The sequence below is a fragment of the Amblyomma americanum genome, chromosome 2, assembly GCF_052857255.1.
Source record: "Amblyomma americanum isolate KBUSLIRL-KWMA chromosome 2, ASM5285725v1, whole genome shotgun sequence".
NCBI classification, from domain to species: Eukaryota; Metazoa; Arthropoda; class Arachnida; order Ixodida; family Ixodidae; genus Amblyomma; species Amblyomma americanum.
The window spans coordinates 217414863-217434094 of NC_135498.1; the positions used below are offsets into that span (position 1 = coordinate 217414863).

Below are 19232 nucleotides of genomic sequence, written 5' to 3' on the forward strand. Positions count from 1 at the left end.
CGACACAAACGAGGCGTTCAAGGTGGTGATACCGCGAGTATTGAGAGCAGCACTGTTACGCTACTTTCACGACTCGTGCATCGCTGGGCATGCAAGCGGCCCCAAGACTTACACTAAGTTGTGTCGCTTTGCTACCTGGCTTGGCATGAAAAGGGACGTAACACGCTACGCCCGCTCGTGCCATGTGTGCCAAAGTGTGAAGCCCCGAGGCGGACGACCACCCGGCCTCATGCACCCGATTAACAGCTAGACTCCCTGGAAAATCGCGGCGTGTGACATCATGGGACCGTATCCCATGACACCGAGTAGGAACAAGTTCTTGCTGGTGGTCACGGATTACTTCAGCAAGTGGGTTGAACTTTTCCCCCTTAGAAAGCTGATGGCACGAGTGATCATGGAGAAGCTGATGGACGTATTCACCAGGTTCGGTTTCCCAGAGCAGCTGATAATGGACAACGCGTCCTACTTCACTGCGAAGGTGTTCGTTGATTCGTGCGCTGCACTTGGCATTAAGCACAAGAAAACGACCACCTATCATGCTCAGTCGAACCCCACGGAACGAGTCAATCACAACGTTAAGCACTTGCTTGTCGCGTACTCTGAGAGGCACAAAGATTGGGACTCCTATCTGCCGGAGATCGCGTTTGCTTTGCCTTCGACCGTTAACTGCTCGACTGGGTATGCGCCGTCTTCTCTCAATCTGGGTAGAGAGCTGCTAAATCCGATGGACCGGATTCTATCGGACAGCAGGAAGACGTCAGTCGCTTCGTCAGCACGAGAGCTGAGTACGCGACGCAGCTGCGCGACGCACCGGGATGTTCACTATGAAGTGGGCGATCTGGTGCTTCGACGCCAGCACGTTCTCAGCGACGCTAGCAAACAGTTTGCGGCCTCGTTGGCGCCGAAATGGATCGGGCCGTTCCGCGTGCGAGAGAAACTTTCCTCGCTCGTTTACAGGCTCGAGGACTTGCGGTCGAAACCGACAGGCGGACCGGTGCACGTATGCGGCCTGAAACGCTACGTGCAGCGAGATGAGTGGGTAGAGGACACAGGTCGACCCGCGCCGCAGTCGGATAACGAGCGCTGCGATCAGCCGGCGAACCCCGCTTCCCGCTATAACTTGCGCCCTAGGCAGAAACAGAATCTGCCTGCGCAGCCTAGAGCAAGGGCGCAAGCCGGCAGGCAGTCTCGTTAGAAGCATGAACGTACGGGCCGCTCATGCCGATCAATGGTACGCAAGACTGACTTGCGTTAACCCTCATGACTCTCGTTAGGGTCAAACAGCCACGCAGCACGCGCTGCGGGAGCTGGCTACATCTGTGTTGACCTTTACCAGCGCAGATGGAAAAGAAGCAGGGCAGATCAGAACGACACCGTTCCACTACCAACTACCAGCCACCATCCAGCTTCAGCAACGCGCCGCGCCCAAGGCTCGACGCTACACCCTGCCCGCAACCTGCAGTCGCCACCCTGGCCACCCCTGCTACCTGTCGCATCGCATCGGAGCTACCCACCCGCCGACTGTGCGCCACCGCCTGCAGGGCCCCCATTACCACCGCAACCCTGGGTCCCTGCCTGCTGACCAGATATGCCAGGGCAGCCCAACTGCGGCCTCAACCATAAAGCGCCGCAGCCCTGGCCCCTGAAGCCACCTGACCCAGTACCTCAGGGGCGCAGCCATGGACCTGGCCTCCAAGCCATCACAGCCGGCGCCAAGGAGGCGGTCGACCGATATTCACCGGAACGGCGCAGCCGCGCGCACTCGGAAGACCGTGACAGGGAACAAGATGCTAAGCGTCATCGTGCGGGAGGCCAAGCCCTCGGAGCGAAGCAGCTGATCGGCGGGGGCGTGGCGCGGCCGTCAACCGATGCACCTGCGGGAGCTGAAGAACTTCGATCCCAGGATGGCGGAGAAGATCAAGTAATGTTGCCCCTGTTTCTGTGTTCGGGAGGCTTCTTAAGAAGGGGAGGATGTGGGATACACTGGTATCCCCTCCTCGTCCCCCGCGCCAGCGGCGACCGTGACTTACACGGGCGCGCTGGCCACCAGGAATGTGGAGAGAAGGCACCCCCGCGACTCTGCTCATTTCCGCCCCAGCACTGACGTGACGTCACGGCAGCGCGCTGCCTTCTGCGGAGAGGGTGCACGCCTAAGCTTGACGGCAACGATTTGCTGCCAGGGAGGCAATGCTCGAAGGGATAAAAGGGGGGAACGCGCGGCGGGAAGCGACTCTCGCTGCCGGACTTTACCTAACGGCCCCACGGAGCCCTTCCGCTGCCCGCCGGCCCCCGAACACCAACGCAGACAACGTCAACGACCTGGTGAGCTGCTCAACATCTATTTTACGGATAGAACATTCTTCCGCAGTGTGCTTTACCTCACGTTAGGATAATAAACTATTTCCTAGCGTGCCCTGCCGTTGCCTATTTCGTCCGAACCTGCCGTGGCTGCGACTCTGCGCCACGGGTTGGGGAAACGTGTTGCGTACTCGAATAACGCCTGCGTGTAGCTTGCACGGAAGCTCGCCTTCCCGGCCGGCTGGACGCAGAGTGACCCCATAATGGATGGGCACAACACGAGCCAATTTCCAGTCTTTTGGCAGAGTCCCTTCTTGCAAACTCTTAAAATAATCAAGTAAAATACAATGACAACGTATCAGCAGAATTTTTAATAACTGCTGCTGGCAAATCATCTGGGCCGCTTGCAACCGATGGGTTCACATTACGCAATTACTTGCGAACACCTGCTATGCTAAAGATAACTTCAGGCATCAGATCAGCACTTGTTGGAATCTGTAGAACTCGCGAGTGGGATGAAATAAACACTGACAAGAAATATTTACTAAGGGTCGCAGCCTTACATGCGTCATCTTCAATGAGCGTATCGCCACTTTTTAACGTTAGTACCGAGCAGCCATTTTTGCCGCGACTGCGAACATATTTCCAGAATTGTTTCGAATCCTGTACCAACCTATTTCCTAGCAAGGAAAGTAAGAAAGTTTCGCTGTTCCTGCCAGCGATTTAAACTCAGACTTCAACCTTTTTAGTTCAGCCAAATTCGCAGGACAAAGCCTTTTTCTAAGTTTCAGGTAGACTCGCTTTATTCTTTTCGTTAGAGCGTATAACTCGCTGTTGAACCATAGTTTGCTTTTAGCTCTTCTAGGAGATAGTTTGCGCGGGGATGAACATGCCTTGTAGCTGTAGGAATTTTTCTTTTAGAATGGTCCGTAACTGCTCAGTGCCAAGTTCATCAGCTAAAGTATCGAAAACCGAAACCGAAAAATTTGATTCTAATTCTATTTTAATGCTATCATAATTCCCCTTACTAAATACATAGACTTTTCGCACGAGTTTCCTTGCGACTGACACATTGCCAATAGAAATGTGAGCTTTCACTATATTGTGATCACTTATTCCCGGCAGTACTTTAACATCTGTTATAACGTTTGGGGTATTACACAGCAATAAATCAAGAATATTCCCAGAGCCATCATTGCGAGACGCATCATGAATGTACTGATGGAACCTGAATGAATCAATTAAATAAAAAAATGTCGAGTACAAGGAACCTTGAGCACTGTCTCTCGAGGAACTGGCTGACCAATCTATGCTGGGGAGGTTGAAGTCACCGCCTAACAAGATAGGATCACCTTCAACAGTGTCGAGTATATCTGATAGATGCTCAGATTCTGTTCGTGATGAACCTGGTTGGAGGTAGAATACCCCAACTTTTAATCCTTTTTCATTTGATTATCTTAATTGACAAAACACAGACTCGGTAACAGCAAAAGATTCCACCATTGCACATGGTGTTCCCGTTACAAGAATGAACACACCCCCACCTCCATTTTGAAACAGCGCAACAAAGACGGGACGTGGAAACTGAGGTGTAAAGACATTCATGCGCTGACTAACAACTGGGTTTATTGAAAAAAACACACAAAATATATACAGAGTTAGGAAAGATTAATCGCCACCATAGTCAACTCATGCCACATGTGACGCCAGATATCCAATCTCCCCTTCGGAAAGGGCGACCGATGGGCAACTAATGCACGTTGCGCCTTTCTCACGTATAAGTTGCCCATTAGTTGCCCATCAGTCGCCCTTTCCGAAGGGGAGATTGGATATCTGGCGTCACATGTGGCATGAGTTGACTATGGTGGCGATTAATCTTTCCTAACTCTGTATATATTTTGTGTGTTTTTTTTCAATAAACCCAGTTGTTAGTCAGCGCATGTTTGTCTTTACACCTCAGTTTCCACGTCCCGTCTTTGTTGCGCTGTTTCAAAATGGATACGTACCAACTTGCCCAAATTTCTGCTTTACACCCCCACCTCTTGTGCAACGATCGCGACGAAAACTCAGATATCCGGAAGAAAAAAACCTTAGAATTGAGGGATTTATAGGCTGAACGAGAAGACAGAATTCATAAATTTTATTTTTAATGCTTTGGCAGTTGATGAGCGGAAAACTAAGCGACCTTGTTTTCAGGGACGAGCCCCGTCACAGCTCGACCGCACCCCCTGACTCGCTATCATACTGATAACGTTTTCCATTTAAGTTCAGCGTATCAAACTTAAGCACTGGTTTCTTTCCATCCTGTTTGTTTCTTTTTGCGTAATCCCGCAAAATCTTTCTCTTTTCGTGCATAGCACGTGAAAAATCTTCAAATATGCTGTAAGAGGTGTCCTTCAGCTTATGCGCACTTGAGAGCACCGACTGCCATACCTTGAAAGAGGAAAATGCTGCAATGACTGGCCGCATAGACCAAGAACAAGTTCTTCTGACTTGGCAGCAGTTCTCAGAGCCCTTGAAGCCAAAAAGATCAGGTTATTCCTCCTACCTCTGTTTTCTAAATCTTCAATTTTGGCATTGAGAAACTTCAACGCTTCATGGTCCTGGCGCTGTTCGACTGAAATAGAATCTATTGCTTTGCTCATGTCATCTATTTTTGCAAGCTGTTTTTCAAGAGAACATAGACACCCTTTCAAATCTTTCATTTCCATTGTAATCTCGTTTTGTTTTGCTTCTATTGATGTTAATTTCGACATCATGTTATTTTGGCCTTTGAGTAATTGAGCCAACTGTTCAGAGGGACCTGGGTTCAGTTAAACATCTCCGCAACACACCAGCAACAGGAAAAAGTAAAATGCAGGATTACGAAATAGAGATAGTTGCCGCCTAGCATGAACATTCCCCGATGGCACATAATTCTGCTGTGATGACACAATCAAAAACAACGTGTGGGGTGGAACCGGCAGCAAGGAAGCTTGGCGAGTAAGAGAATGATGACAAAAACCAACCTGCATTAATAGCAGAACAGTTGAGATGGGCATTGCCATGTCGCCGGTTCCACGCCCCGCTGGTGAAGTGCTGCTTCGCAGCATTTGTAGCCGAAGGTCATTGACGCCCAGTGCACATTGTTGCAAACACAACATTCAAAAAAGTTCGGATTTAGCCGTTGCTGGGTACACTTGATTGTCGGGGTACACTTGATTGTCGGGCTTGAGAAAAGGACGGAGATTTTCATCCTTGAGCCGGCACATGTCGTCCGTGAAGGCAGGCTCCGTAGACGTTCCTCCAGCAGTTCGGCACGCAGAAAAAACCTGCATTAATAGCAGAACAGTTGAGATAGGCGTTGCCATGTCGCCGGTTCTACACACGTTTGTTTGGCAGTGAAAGAAGCAGTGTCGAAAGGGCATTTAAATAAAAGGGCAACATTCCGTTCCTGCCACTCAGTTTAAACACGTCAAAAGGGCTCCGTGGTCACTGGCAGGAAGTGAAATCCTCGAAAAAGAAAAAAAAGAGCATTCACATGACCCAAAAATGCTTTTTAACTCTACAATTTCTTTCCTTCCAGATGTCATTATTCTGGCCATAGTAATAAACTTAGATCACTGCATGGACTGAATTTGGGTAGGAGCAGACTGTTTAACAGCAGGAAAATTTTGAGAAGACGCCTGTCTGCCTTGGTATGCCGATAACACTGTGCCTAGGACAGATGGAGGTGTCATTGTGTTTTGCTTCACAATAATCCTAGCATAATTCTTCAATGATGCTTGTGCTCTTTACAGATTAAATTAAAAATTATTTTCATTGAGCTAATAAAGGTTAGTCACTAATTAAAATTAATTACCTTAAGAAGTGACTGAGTTATGGAAAAAACACTTGCAGGTTTGAAATAAGCCTAAATAATTGGTTATATAGTTTCATGGAACATACGCCTAAGGCCATTGTCCGTGCATTTTGGTTATGGGTGCTCTTGTTGATTCTCGACGCTGTCGGATGTCACTCGTGAATAAGGCGAGGTGGAAGCCACCTAGCGCAAAGTATGCCCTAAACACGCCTGCGTGAGAGTAAGAAATGGGAGTACTCCCTTTTACTCCTTTCTGACAGGCTCAGGTTGCCTGCTTTGTCTTGAGACAACAGCTGCACATACTTGGTGAGCTTATGAGATCTCCAAAGAAGAGATGGGGCCAAGCGTAAAGTATAAAAAGGATGCAACTGGTGGTAGGCAGTGGAGACTGTTGGCAAGAGTGCCATATTATTGTTACAGTCATTAGTGATATGAGGGTGAGCATAGTTATGTCTGCTGCTACTACACCACAAGACGCAGTTACAAGAATCAGTTATAAGACTCGATGCATGGCTAACATTGAAATCCAGCAGGGCTGATTGCTTGGGACCATATTATTCTCCACACTGGGCCAGTCAGTGCCTGTGTTTTTCAGCCAGGTTGTGCTGCTTAAACTCTTCTTCATCCAGGAATGTTAGATTGTTGGAGACATTGGACTAGAGATTGATTTGGATCTTTATGGATATCAGGCAGCAGTGGAACCATGCAAAGAGTCAGTCAGTTCAGCACATCAACAGCAGCCATAGTTCCAGTGGAACCGAAATGGCTCAGTGGTTATACCAGTTGCTGGCAACTTCTGCAGTTGCACTGTACTGTTGCTGTTTGTGGAAATTGTATTTAAAAGAGGTGCAGTTCTACAGGCACCTGTTGAGATGTTTTCATTTGTCGAATGAAGGACACTCTCTTTGGGCGCCCTTTTGTATGCACCCAGGGGCCAAGCAAGTGATGTGATTTGGTGTTAATGTGATGCACCTGCTGCAGTGGCTGTTTGAGTAAGGGTTTCAGAATGATGTGGCGGATGGTCCTGCCCTGCATGCATTTTGTTGATGCTTCAGCGTGGCGCTGATATCTGTCGTCTCCTCTGCCCCAGGGGACAACATGCTGGCAACAGAGCGTGCACACGCCCTCTGCAATGCTTGTGAACTGCCACCCAAGGCACTCTTTGTGTTGCCCTATTCGGACCACCTGTTTGGCTTCATACTCAGGTGAGTAATACATTTTCGTTTTGGAATGTGCACGCCCGCTCGCGGCTGATGATAAGCGGCAGTGGCCTGATAATGCTGTCGCTTTCTACTATTAAACACGAAGCTTAAGCGACCTCCAAGTAGTTTTTTTCCTGACCTGAGATATGGGGGGAGTGACTTACATTCGAGTCGACTTACAATTGTGTAAATACGGTGCATAAATCTCTGCAAAAAAAAAATTGACAGGACGGTTACCACTGTGTAACGGGAGAGTTAGCAGCAGGTGTTTACGTATTTATATTTTGCTATATCTTGAGGGAGAGGATATGAGAGCGACCTCAAACCTGTCTAAGTTTTCCACACGTACTTGCTTTTTGACTAGATCTTCCCTCCACTCGGCTGCTCTAGGCAAGCGGTCCCACCGATGACGCTCTCCACAGCTGCCACAGATGGACTGGGCTGCATTCCTCAGTTCTTGCCATCCTCTTGCTTAACTACCTCCCGGGGCTTCCCTTGGCTGGCACCTTCTTACGCTCTCACCATGCCCTCCTCCCTCTGAGTGGTTACCATGGCAATGCACCCACCGCTGACTGCTGTAGTGCAGTCCACATATAACGATATTTAGAAAAAACAGGAAATCTGATCATTATAACCGATCATCTTTATATCTGGACTGGCAAATAAAAATAAAAATCCACATTCCCCCATGCACTTATCTACTGGCACCGGCGCTTCTGCGCACAGCATCTTGGCGCTCTGCAAAGTTCGCTCTGTGAACCCCCACTCCTCCTCCCATAAAGAGATCAACACACCGTGATTTTATCAGTGCACAGCATCTTGGTGCGTTGCCAAGGCCTGTGCTGCGGACAGTCTGAAAGGGTTGAAGAACACGCGGGGGCGGCCAAGCAAGCTCTTTTCGCCTCCCTCGAGGGATTGCGATGACAATATCGCTTGGTTCTCAAGGCCGTACTCAACACCCCCTCATGGATTTTGTCACACTAGTTCGTTTGTGGACTTTACTAGTCATTTGTTCCAAATTGTTTGACTTTTTATTGAGTTTTCTGGAAAACCTTGGTGGTAAACACTTTCTGGGCGGCCAGAATTCATACAGTTCAGTAGTGCAAACTGCTGGGCTAGTTGGTTCATATTGCATAGAAAAGGAACCAGCGAAAATAGACGCAAGACAAGAACAAAGGAGGCACACACCACAACGCTGGACTTACAACTGGTGTATTGCGATGAAAATCGCTCATTTTAAAGGAATTTCCTGCCTGCGCACCCACCCTACAGACAATACACTTCGCGCACCACATGATGACATGCCTACTATAACGATAAAAACTTGTACTCCTTTTCAGTGATAATCACAGACGGCTCGCTGACGCATTTCTGCTTATTCTTTCTGATCATGAATGCCTCCAATAGCTCACGCTCACGTTTAGATTTCCCCCGCCCGATAATGCTGGCAATGTGAAAACTAGGAGAACATTTGCAGTCCTTTACATGTACGGCTAGATTGCTGCCTGTGCCTGTGCCCAAAGTTGTGCGATGTTGCCTCAGGCGCTCATTTAAGCATGCTCCAGTTTGGCCTATGTAGATTTTCCCGCATGACAATGGGATTGAATACACCACGCCCACTGCGCATGTGGTGAACATAGTCTGGTGTTTCGTGTTGCAAACACCAGTTCTGCGCATGTCTGCAAAGGTTTGGGCGCACAAACCGGACAGTTTGCAAGGAGCAGAAAATGCCATAGTGACACCAAACTTCTGAGCCACTTTTTTCAGACCATGTGAAGTCTTGTGGAAGTAAGGCATGACTTCCAACTTTCTTGTTGGCACTTCTACTGGCCTGGCATCCTTTGAAGATAACTTCAGTTTTTTCCCCAAAGATTCCGCCACCGCCAGCAAAACCGAGGGAGGAAACCCAGAACATTGTAGCCGTTCAACCTGCTCCGCCAGACTTTGCTGCATCACATGAGGGCAACTCTTCTTTAAGGCATTCAAAAAACATAAGTTTGCAATGCTGCGCTTCACTAACTTTGAATGGGCCGAATCATACGGCAACAGTGCCTTCTTAGACCTGGGCGCATATTTCCAGCACACGTGTTGATTGGGTAAAAAAGTCAATTCTAAATCCAGGAACCTAATGGTCTTGTCAGAAGGAATCTCATGCGTAAAAACCAAGTTCTTAGAACAAGTGCTAAAAATATTTAAAATCTGGTCTGCCACAAGGGTGAACTGGTCAGTTTCGGTTAAGTTCAAAATTACTAAAAAATCGTCAACATATCTAAAAACCCTTACAACACGTGTGTCGTTTAGAGATCTTTGTAGCATCGAGTCAAACTTTGCTAAAAATATGTTGCACAGCACCGGCGCAACACATGAGCCGATACAGATTCCATGCTTTTGCACGACATACTCATCTTCATGCTGTGCTATCGTAGAATTCAAGTACACTTTTAAAAGTTCGAGAAAGGACTCTAAAGTGATGCCACACTTATTCTGGAAGGAAATTGTCCCAGATCTTTCAATGAATTCGCGCACAGCAACAAAAAGTTCGTCATGGGGCACAGAATAAAACAAGTCCACAATGTCCACCGAGAAGGCTGCATTAGCGTCGGGGAAACCGCGATTGAGGCACTCCACCAGGCTCATCGAACCCTGCACAACAAAAGGATCCGCAGGCACCAGGCCCTCGAAGGAACACTTTAGGTAGTTTGAAATCACTTTTTGCCATGAACCTTCTTCCGTGACGATCGCCCTGAAAGGGATGTCAGGCTTATGTGTCTTTGCTGTGAAGAACACACGCAGGGAGTCTTGCTGGCATTTACGAACTTGCTTCTCAATGCTGCCCAAATTCAACCTATTGAGAAGCCTTAAGGCCAACGCCTTGGCCTTGCGCGGTTTTTCTTCTGCCTTTTTGAAGTTCTTTTTTATAGCTTCGGCCGCTTTCGTCTTAAAAAGGGAAGAGGGAAGCACCGCGAACCCACCTTCCTTGTCAGCTTGAAGGAGACTGAGGCCTTCTTGTTGGAAGTGGGCGACCAAAGGGCGCAGATCCCTGCTTGGTTGACGTCGGCCCGTCCAGGTTCTCATGAGACAGTCAACACCCTCTGAGACGCAACGAGCTTTCTCCTCAAAAGGGGCCTTGTCAGCCACTCTGTGAACCACTGCCAGAAGCTCGTGCTTGCGGGACCTTGGTTCAAGGGAGAACTTAGGTCCGCGCTTCAGGATGTCGTCGAAAACTGAGGGAAGAGTGGCTTCGCCCAGGTACGTGACAGCTGTACCAGTTGCTTTTTGTACCCTTTTCCTGGGCAGAAATCGCCGAAAGTCATTCCAGTAGGCTTCAGTGAGTAGTGAAGCGAGACGAAGATGCTCCCGAAGCCTACTTGCAGCCGCCCAAGGTTTTCCGGCTTGAAGGCACATAAGTCGCATCCATTCCCTCAAGTGTCGGACCTGTCGGTAGAGCTCCGATTTCAAGATTTTGCAAACACGCTTCCAGTGTCCTGTAGAAGGTTGCAGAGGTCCGAAAAGCTGGCAGACTTCTAATGGTGGGATTCCGCACTTCAGTCCATGTGACAGCGCTCGTGCCTTGCAAGTAGTGAGAACAATAGCGTTGACGCAGGAAGATAAACCATCAGTAGATGTACGAAGACACATAAAAGAGCCCGGTGTAGAAGAATAGTAGTTCAGTAGTGCAAACTGCTGGGCTAGTTGGTTCATATTGCATAGAAAAGGAACCAGCGAAAATAGACGCAAGACAAGAACAAAGGAGGCACACACCACAACGCTGGACTTACAACTGGTGTATTGCGATGAAAATCGCTCATTTTAAAGGAATTTCCTGCCTGCGCACCCACCCTACAGACAATACACTTCGCGCACCACATGATGACATGCCTACTATAACGATAAAAACTTGTACTCCTTTTCAGTGATAATCATGTGTCTTCGTACATCTACTGATGGTTTATCTTCCTGCGTCAACGCTATTGTTCTCACTACTTGCAAGGCACGAGCGCTGTCACATGGACTGAAGTGCGGAATCCCACCATTAGAAGTCTGCCAGCTTTTCGGACCTCTGCAACCTTCTACAGGACACTGGAAGCGTGTTTGCAAAATCTTGAAATCGGAGCTCTACCGACAGGTCCGACACTTGAGGGAATGGATGCGACTTATGTGCCTTCAAGCCGGAAAACCTTGGGCGGCTGCAAGTAGGCTTCGGGAGCATCTTCGTCTCGCTTCACTACTCACTGAAGCCTACTGGAATGACTTTCGGCGATTTCTGCCCAGGAAAAGGGTACAAAAAGCAACTGGTACAGCTGTCACGTACCTGGGCGAAGCCACTCTTCCCTCAGTTTTCGACGACATCCTGAAGCGCGGACCTAAGTTCTCCCTTGAACCAAGGTCCCGCAAGCACGAGCTTCTGGCAGTGGTTCACAGAGTGGCTGACAAGGCCCCTTTTGAGGAGAAAGCTCGTTGCGTCTCAGAGGGTGTTGACTGTCTCATGAGAACCTGGACGGGCCGACGTCAACCAAGCAGGGATCTGCGCCCTTTGGTCGCCCACTTCCAACAAGAAGGCCTCAGTCTCCTTCAAGCTGACAAGGAAGGTGGGTTCGCGGTGCTTCCCTCTTCCCTTTTTAAGACGAAAGCGGCCGAAGCTATAAAAAAGAACTTCAAAAAGGCAGAAGAAAAACCGCGCAAGGCCAAGGCGTTGGCCTTAAGGCTTCTCAATAGGTTGAATTTGGGCAGCATTGAGAAGCAAGTTCGTAAATGCCAGCAAGACTCCCTGCGTGTGTTCTTCACAGCAAAGACACATAAGCCTGACATCCCTTTCAGGGCGATCGTCACGGAAGAAGGTTCATGGCAAAAAGTGATTTCAAACTACCTAAAGTGTTCCTTCGAGGGCCTGGGGCCTGCGGATCCTTTTGTTGTGCAGGGTTCGATGAGCCTGGTGGAGTGCCTCAATCGCGGTTTCCCCGACGCTAATGCAGCCTTCTCGGTGGACATTGTGGACTTGTTTTATTCTGTGCCCCATGACGAACTTTTTGTTGCTGTGCGCGAATTCATTGAAAGATCTGGGACAATTTCCTTCCAGAATAAGTGTGGCATCACTTTAGAGTCCTTTCTCGAACTTTTAAAAGTGTACTTGAATTCTACGATAGCACAGCATGAAGATGAGTATGTCGTGCAAAAGCATGGAATCTGTATCGGCTCATGTGTTGCGCCGGGGCTGTGCAACATATTTTTAGCAAAGTTTGACTCGATGCTACAAAGATCTCTAAACGACACACGTGTTGTAAGGGTTTTTAGATATGTTGACGATTTTTTAGTAATTTTGAACTTAACCGAAACTGACCAGTTCACCCTTGTGGCAGACCAGATTTTAAATATTTTTAGCACTTGTTCTAAGAACTTGGTTTTTACGCATGAGATTCCTTCTGACAAGACCATTAGGTTCCTGGATTTAGAATTGACTTTTTTACCCAATCAACACGTGTGCTGGAAATATGCGCCCAGGTCTAAGAAGGCACTGTTGCCGTATGATTCGGCCCATTCAAAGTTAGTGAAGCGCAGCATTGCAAACTTATGTTTTTTGAATGCCTTAAAGAAGAGTTGCCCTCATGTGATGCAGCAAAGTCTGGCGGAGCAGGTTGAACGGCTACAATGTTCTGGGTTTCCTCCCTCGGTTTTGCTGGCGGTGGCGGAATCTTTGGGGAAAAAACTGAAGTTATCTTCAAAGGATGCCAGGCCAGTAGAAGTGCCAACAAGAAAGTTGGAAGTCATGCCTTACTTCCACAAGACTTCACATGGTCTGAAAAAAGTGGCTCAGAAGTTTGGTGTCACTATGGCATTTTCTGCTCCTTGCAAACTGTCCGGTTTGTGCGCCCAAACCTTTGCAGACATGCGCAGAACTGGTGTTTGCAACACGAAACACCAGACTATGTTCACCACATGCGCAGTGGGCGTGGTGTATTCAATCCCATTGTCATGCGGGAAAATCTACATAGGCCAAACTGGAGCATGCTTAAATGAGCGCCTGAGGCAACATCGCACAACTTTGGGCACAGGCACAGGCAGCAATCTAGCCGTACATGTAAAGGACTGCAAATGTTCTCCTAGTTTTCACATTGCCAGCATTATCGGGCGGGGGAAATCTAAACGTGAGCGTGAGCTATTGGAGGCATTCATGATCAGAAAGAATAAGCAGAAATGCGTCAGCGAGCCGTCTGTGATTATCACTGAAAAGGAGTACAAGTTTTTATCGTTATAGTAGGCATGTCATCATGTGGTGCGCGAAGTGTATTGTCTGTAGGGTGGGTGCGCAGGCAGGAAATTCCTTTAAAATGAGCGATTTTCATCGCAATACACCAGTTGTAAGTCCAGCGTTGTGGTGTGTGCCTCCTTTGTTCTTGTCTTGCGTCTATTTTCGCTGGTTCCTTTTCTATGCCATACAGTTCCTTATGTGGAGTTTGTCTACTCTTCCGACAGTGAGGGTGAGGAAACCGACGCCGTGCTGACTTTCACTGCAACTCACTTGGTTTGGACAGGCCACAGTCGAATTCCAAACTACTATGAAAGTACCATTGCAAGATACTTCAATTTCGAATTCACGAGGCTCTTCAGATTCCCTAGAGAGACGTTGGAAGAACTTTCGGCGCTCTTCAAGGCCTCTGTATAGTTTCCACTGCCTCGGGAAGGGCGCCCACAAATCCCCACTGAGAACATGCCTTGCTCATTAGCTTTTTGTAGGTACTGATTTAAAAAAAAAAGTCATCCATCAGCTCCAGAGGACATACTTGCTGCTTAGCGCTATACCTACAATGTCCCCATACCCGCAGCGGAAGGGCGAGGCAGTGGCGAACCTGCAGCATCTGGCTGCATGCTTAATGCAGCAGGCAAAGCAGGGCAAAAGCACCGGCGCTGGTTGTGGCAAAACATGCTCGAATTCGTCCTGCCCGCAGTTTCTTAACTGCACGTGCTCCTCTTGCCCTGTCTGTAAACGTTTTGTGTGAACTTGCACGCACACAGACAGCCTGTCACAACATGGCAGCTACAACACTGAATACAGAAAGTTACCTACTGTCGTGTAGATTTCAGTGATTTTCTCGCAAAATGACGTCGGACCAATCGACGCAGGAAAGACCTCTCTCAATTCACCATTAATATTCACAAGCTTGTTAGTGTCGTCTGTGCGTTGTCTGTTGAAAGCCGTCTGCTGAAAAGCGTGTTCATGTGCACAACTTTTTTTGCACCTCCTTGACGGCAGGTGCCGTGGTTGCTTGCACCACAACAGCACCACGGAAGCAGCCGAATCAATCGCGGATGGCTGTGCAGGGGGCGGTGTTAAAGTTTTTGGCTCAAGGGAACACAGAGAAGCAAAGAAAGCGCAGTTATGTCAAGAGGAAATAGAGCAAACATGGTAATCTTATCGTCAAAAGAAACAGCAAATGCGGGTCCTCGTCCAGGCTAAAATAAAGCAGTCCACTGATCTCTGGCTGGCTGTGGTTCGCAGTGAAGCTAAAGGGGGACCAAAAAAATTCTGGAATCATATATATAAGCTGGCTGGTTAAAACGAATCAAAGAAAGCAGGAGCAGATTCAAGATGCTGAGGGAAGATTTTGAGGGAAACGACGCTGTGAACTACATTACATCAGTTATACCTGAGTCATTTAGGAGTTACCATAGAGTAATCTCCCCAAATGAGGGAGCTACACTGGACAACATGATTGAAAGCAGTGTGACAGTGTGCTACACATCCCTGTAGGGCCATTATCTCTGGCGACATATTCCCTTTGTGGGACTCCAGAGGCGTTTGAACAAGCGACTGTATGGTGGCATGAACCGGGTGTTGGGCGCCAAGAGTCATTAGGGGTGTGAAGGCCGACAGCCTGAACGTCAGCTTTATTCGCACGCCGACAAGCACTCAATTGGTCAAGCACACTCCGCTAGAAGACAGTGAGAGAGATGCTCCAGCCTGGAAAGAAGAATCGTCCAGATGGACAGAAAAGAAAAAAACGAGAAAAGCTGGTCAGTGGGGTGAGGAGCAAGGCCCGAGACGACACTACTGGAGTAATATTCCAATGGCAAAATGGGAGCATGAGTTGTCTGTTCCAATGGCAGATCGGGATCAGGCGTCGATCCCGGATCGCTCCGTGGAGAAACAATATTTGCTTCACTGATATTGGCAGATTTGACCGGAACCCCGCTTGACGTTTTCCTTTCCCTGCGTCTGCTTCCTGTCACAACCAGCTGTGGCTGCTTCCTTCTTGTCCTCGCTACGTGGTGATCCGAGCATCATACAGGGAATGTTTTGACCTCTTTTTGGATTGTTTGCCACGTGCAGCACCATATCAGCCGAAACATGCAATGGTAACTCTCCCAAATATAATTATTTTCATTTTTTTCTTGTGCCTGCATAACAAAAATTATTGCACAAATAAAAAACTGTGTTAACAGAATTTGAGTTCTTTATGACCGCTTTTTAAACCAAAATCGTTAACCTGTTCGAACCTCCCGCGCTTTCTGACGTCATACGATGCATACTCGCTAAGCCTAGCAGCTCTGTAAACACGGAATAAATCTGAAAATTTGGCACGTTTTATTGCTAAAATTTTGCGGTGCGGGCATAATGAAATAATAAAGTGCACATCTCCAACCACCCCTGATAAAGGAGCTGAGTCGGCTTCGAAACATTTGGTTAAAATGAAAGTTTTTGGTTGGAGATGTGCAGTTTATTTTAAGTCTTCAAACCCAACCAGACAGGTAAATCTATCAAAATTTTTAGTTTTTGGGCATAATGAAAGCTTCTTTTTTTTTTAATGAAAGCTTTGTTTGCCCTGAACTTGAAAGGCTGCTATCAAGGACGAAGCTGTGGTGAAGCGAGAGGCCCCGCTTCTACGGGCGCCACCGTGTTGCCTGAACGCAGAGCTTTGCTTGCACGAAGTGTCCCCGCAGGAGCGCACGCATTCCATTCGCAGAATGGGAGGCAACGATCTCCGCTGAAGCTACGCGCTCGTGATCCGGTGGAGCGCTCACGATCAACATTAGAACTTGCCAGTCTTAACTGGAAAAAGACGAAGCAAATATTCCTAAATGCACATCTGCAGGAATAGACGCAATTCTAATCAAGCTGATTAACGAACTTGCTCCAAGAACCAAGGAAACGCTGTTAAAAGCATTGGAGACAGCCATAACAGATAAGATTATTCCGCACAGCTGGAGACAAAGTAAAGTGAACTTGATTTATAAAGGGAAAGGAGATAGGATGCACATAAAATCGTTCAGACTGATTATGATACTATCTGTTAATAGGCTGGCAATGGAGGTGGTGAAACTACAAATGCAGTCATTGGTAGAAAGTAATCTTCGGTAGATGTTAGCGCAACATAAAACATTTATGTGAAAATAAGACAGGCATAGCAACAAGCGTGCTCGGCGGTTGTCGAACAGAAAGCCCGGCACTTTCGGCTGTGCTCAATTTAAAGCTGATAGTAAACTAACTTTTGAGATGCGGCGTGCAAAGTTACCACAGCAGTCTGTAACAACATAGAATCGGCTCCGCCTGGATGTGATCAATCGAGATAAATCTGGTCGCGCCTTGCATCACAAACGAAGCGATAAAGCCGTGTGTCAGCAGCTCTGATTCTTCCAGGGCTCGATTGGAGACTGTGAAGTTGTCGGCAGCGTCGGATAGTTTGTCGAAGAAAACAATCGTCGTTTCTTTGTTAACGTGCCGGTATTCTTTTGCTGAAGTTCGTCAGCAAAGTGAAATGCTTGCACATCTCAGCCTGCCATAGAAGCACTCTTGAATTTCTTTAGTAAAATATTCATAGAAGGAAAAATCCCCAACAAATGAAAAAGAGCCATTATAGTACCATTTCTGAAACCTGGAAAGCTGCCAATCTCCTTTAGCAGCTATGGGCCACTTGCCCTTACAAGCTGTCTCGCCAAATTTTTTTAAAGTGTTCTAAATAAAATATTACTTTGTCCTGTGGGGATGAATTGGGGAGATAATTATGTTCTCCCCACTCAATCGTGGCTGACATGGTTCAAAGCCGCCCGGACCCCACCCCGTGATCGCGTACGCTACCGAGCGCTCGCCGACCACGGCGGGCCTTGCTCTGGGGGAACAAAGGAACAACACATTGGCTGACACAAACAGGCATTTATTGCTACAGAAACAATAACGCCAGCTAGCAACAAGGTACGCTAATGAATCAAGGTCGTCCGACTCACCAGCAAGGTTCCGAGCGAATGTTCGCCCACGCTAGGGCAAGGGATATATACTCCGAAGGCCGGACGGGACGAGTACGGGAGCCTGTCTCCCCGTCGCTTCCTCGCCCCGTTGGCGAAGAGCGGAGCTGCCAGCGACGCGTCCGCTTGCGCCGACGATCCCAGCCCCCAAAACCCTCTCTCGTGCGCGGGCTTTGGCAGTCTCCGCGCAGCGATGCTGGCACCCTCTCTTGCCAGTTAATGTAACTCACAAGGGAATGCGCTCAGCCTCAAGGTGAGACCGCCGCTGCACGGTGCCTCGCGGGAAAGCAAACTCAGGGGGCTGCAGGGCAGGTCCCCACAGTCCTTGAAGTTTGCAAACATCTTGGCATTCATCAATGCAGTTTTAAAAAGGCATGCTCAACAACTGACCATCTAGTTTGCCTCAAAAACACAATCAGAGAGGCTTTTATACATAAACAACACTGCCTTGCCCCCGCAGGGGGGCGCCTGCAGCTTGCAGGCATCGCGACGGTGATTGGCGACACCGCGGGTTCCCGAGCATCCGCAGGGACATCCCCGCAAGGGGATGATGGTGAACTGTGCATCACCACGGACCCGAGCACCCATGCTTCGCCGTGCGTGGCATCGCCGTGTCCGGGGAAAAGGGGATCCTGGTGGTTGAGCCGATGCTGAGCGTTTGGACCTTTAAGGCCCCTCGGCGGAAGCAACACACCACTTTGGCCCCAGCTTCACGTAGACGGCACCTTCGGCCTGACCCGACCGGGGGAAATCGGCAGTCGCCTTTTCCTATCCTCCACTCTGTCTTTCACTTTCCTATCTCTTTCTCACAACTCTCCTGTCTCCTACTCACTTCTTAGTTTTTTTCACTTTTCATAGGCGGCGAGGGTTAACCTTGTGTGGCCAACCACCCTGAGTTGTGTCGGATTTGGTTATAGTTGAGGTGTACAGCTGGCGTGGGCAGGACTTGCAGGCGTGGGCACTTCGAGGGCCTTCCACCATCCATGAAGCGCCTCTACTATCAGCTGCTTTGCACGAACGGCTCGGCACCCGCCATATACGGGCTTCCAAAGGTTCATAAAGAAGGCACCCCTCTACGCCCAATAGTAGACTTCAGAAGGTCTCCTGTGCACTCTCTGTCACAGTACCTCCACGGTGTTTTGGCTCCACTGGTTGGAAAGACAGAAACGAACGTCAAGAACTCGTCCGATTTCATCGACAAGGTAAAAGCCATTGTCCATGAAGACAACGACATGCTCGTGTCTTTCGACGTCTGTTCACTGTTCACCAGCGTTCCTGTCAATCTGGCCATTGAAGCTTGCAGGCAACGTCTCGAAGATGAGGACTCATGGCAAGATCGGACCCCTTTCGACGCAGCAGAGCTTTGCGAGCTATTGCGCTTCTGTCTCGCTAACACCTATTTTACTTACAATGGCACCTTTTACCAACATACCTTCGGAACAGCAATGGGCGCAGCAATCTCGGTGACAGCGGCGAACATCACGATGGAAGTCATCGAAAACAAAGCCCTAACCACTTTCCAGCCGCGACCAAAAATATTTTTAAGGTATGTGGACGACTGTTTCTGTGTCCTAGAGCGCAAGCACATGGCCCTTTTTCTAGACCACCTGAACTCCATTGAACCCTTAATCAAGTTCACTTTTGAGGAAGAAACC

At 48.4% G+C, this 19232-nt stretch overlaps 1 protein-coding gene across 2 annotated transcripts in view; it reads left to right on the forward strand.

The window, feature by feature from the left end:
• The window catches only part of gry (trafficking protein particle complex subunit 11 gry), a 374318-nt gene that overhangs the window by 12936 nt on the left and 342150 nt on the right, over positions 1-19232 (forward strand). For both annotated transcript variants that reach the window (XM_077655723.1, XM_077655724.1), the window contains exon 4: positions 7230-7344. In XM_077655723.1, the coding sequence (XP_077511849.1) occupies positions 7230-7344 (115 nt within the window). The remainder of the gene's footprint in view (positions 1-7229; positions 7345-19232) is intronic.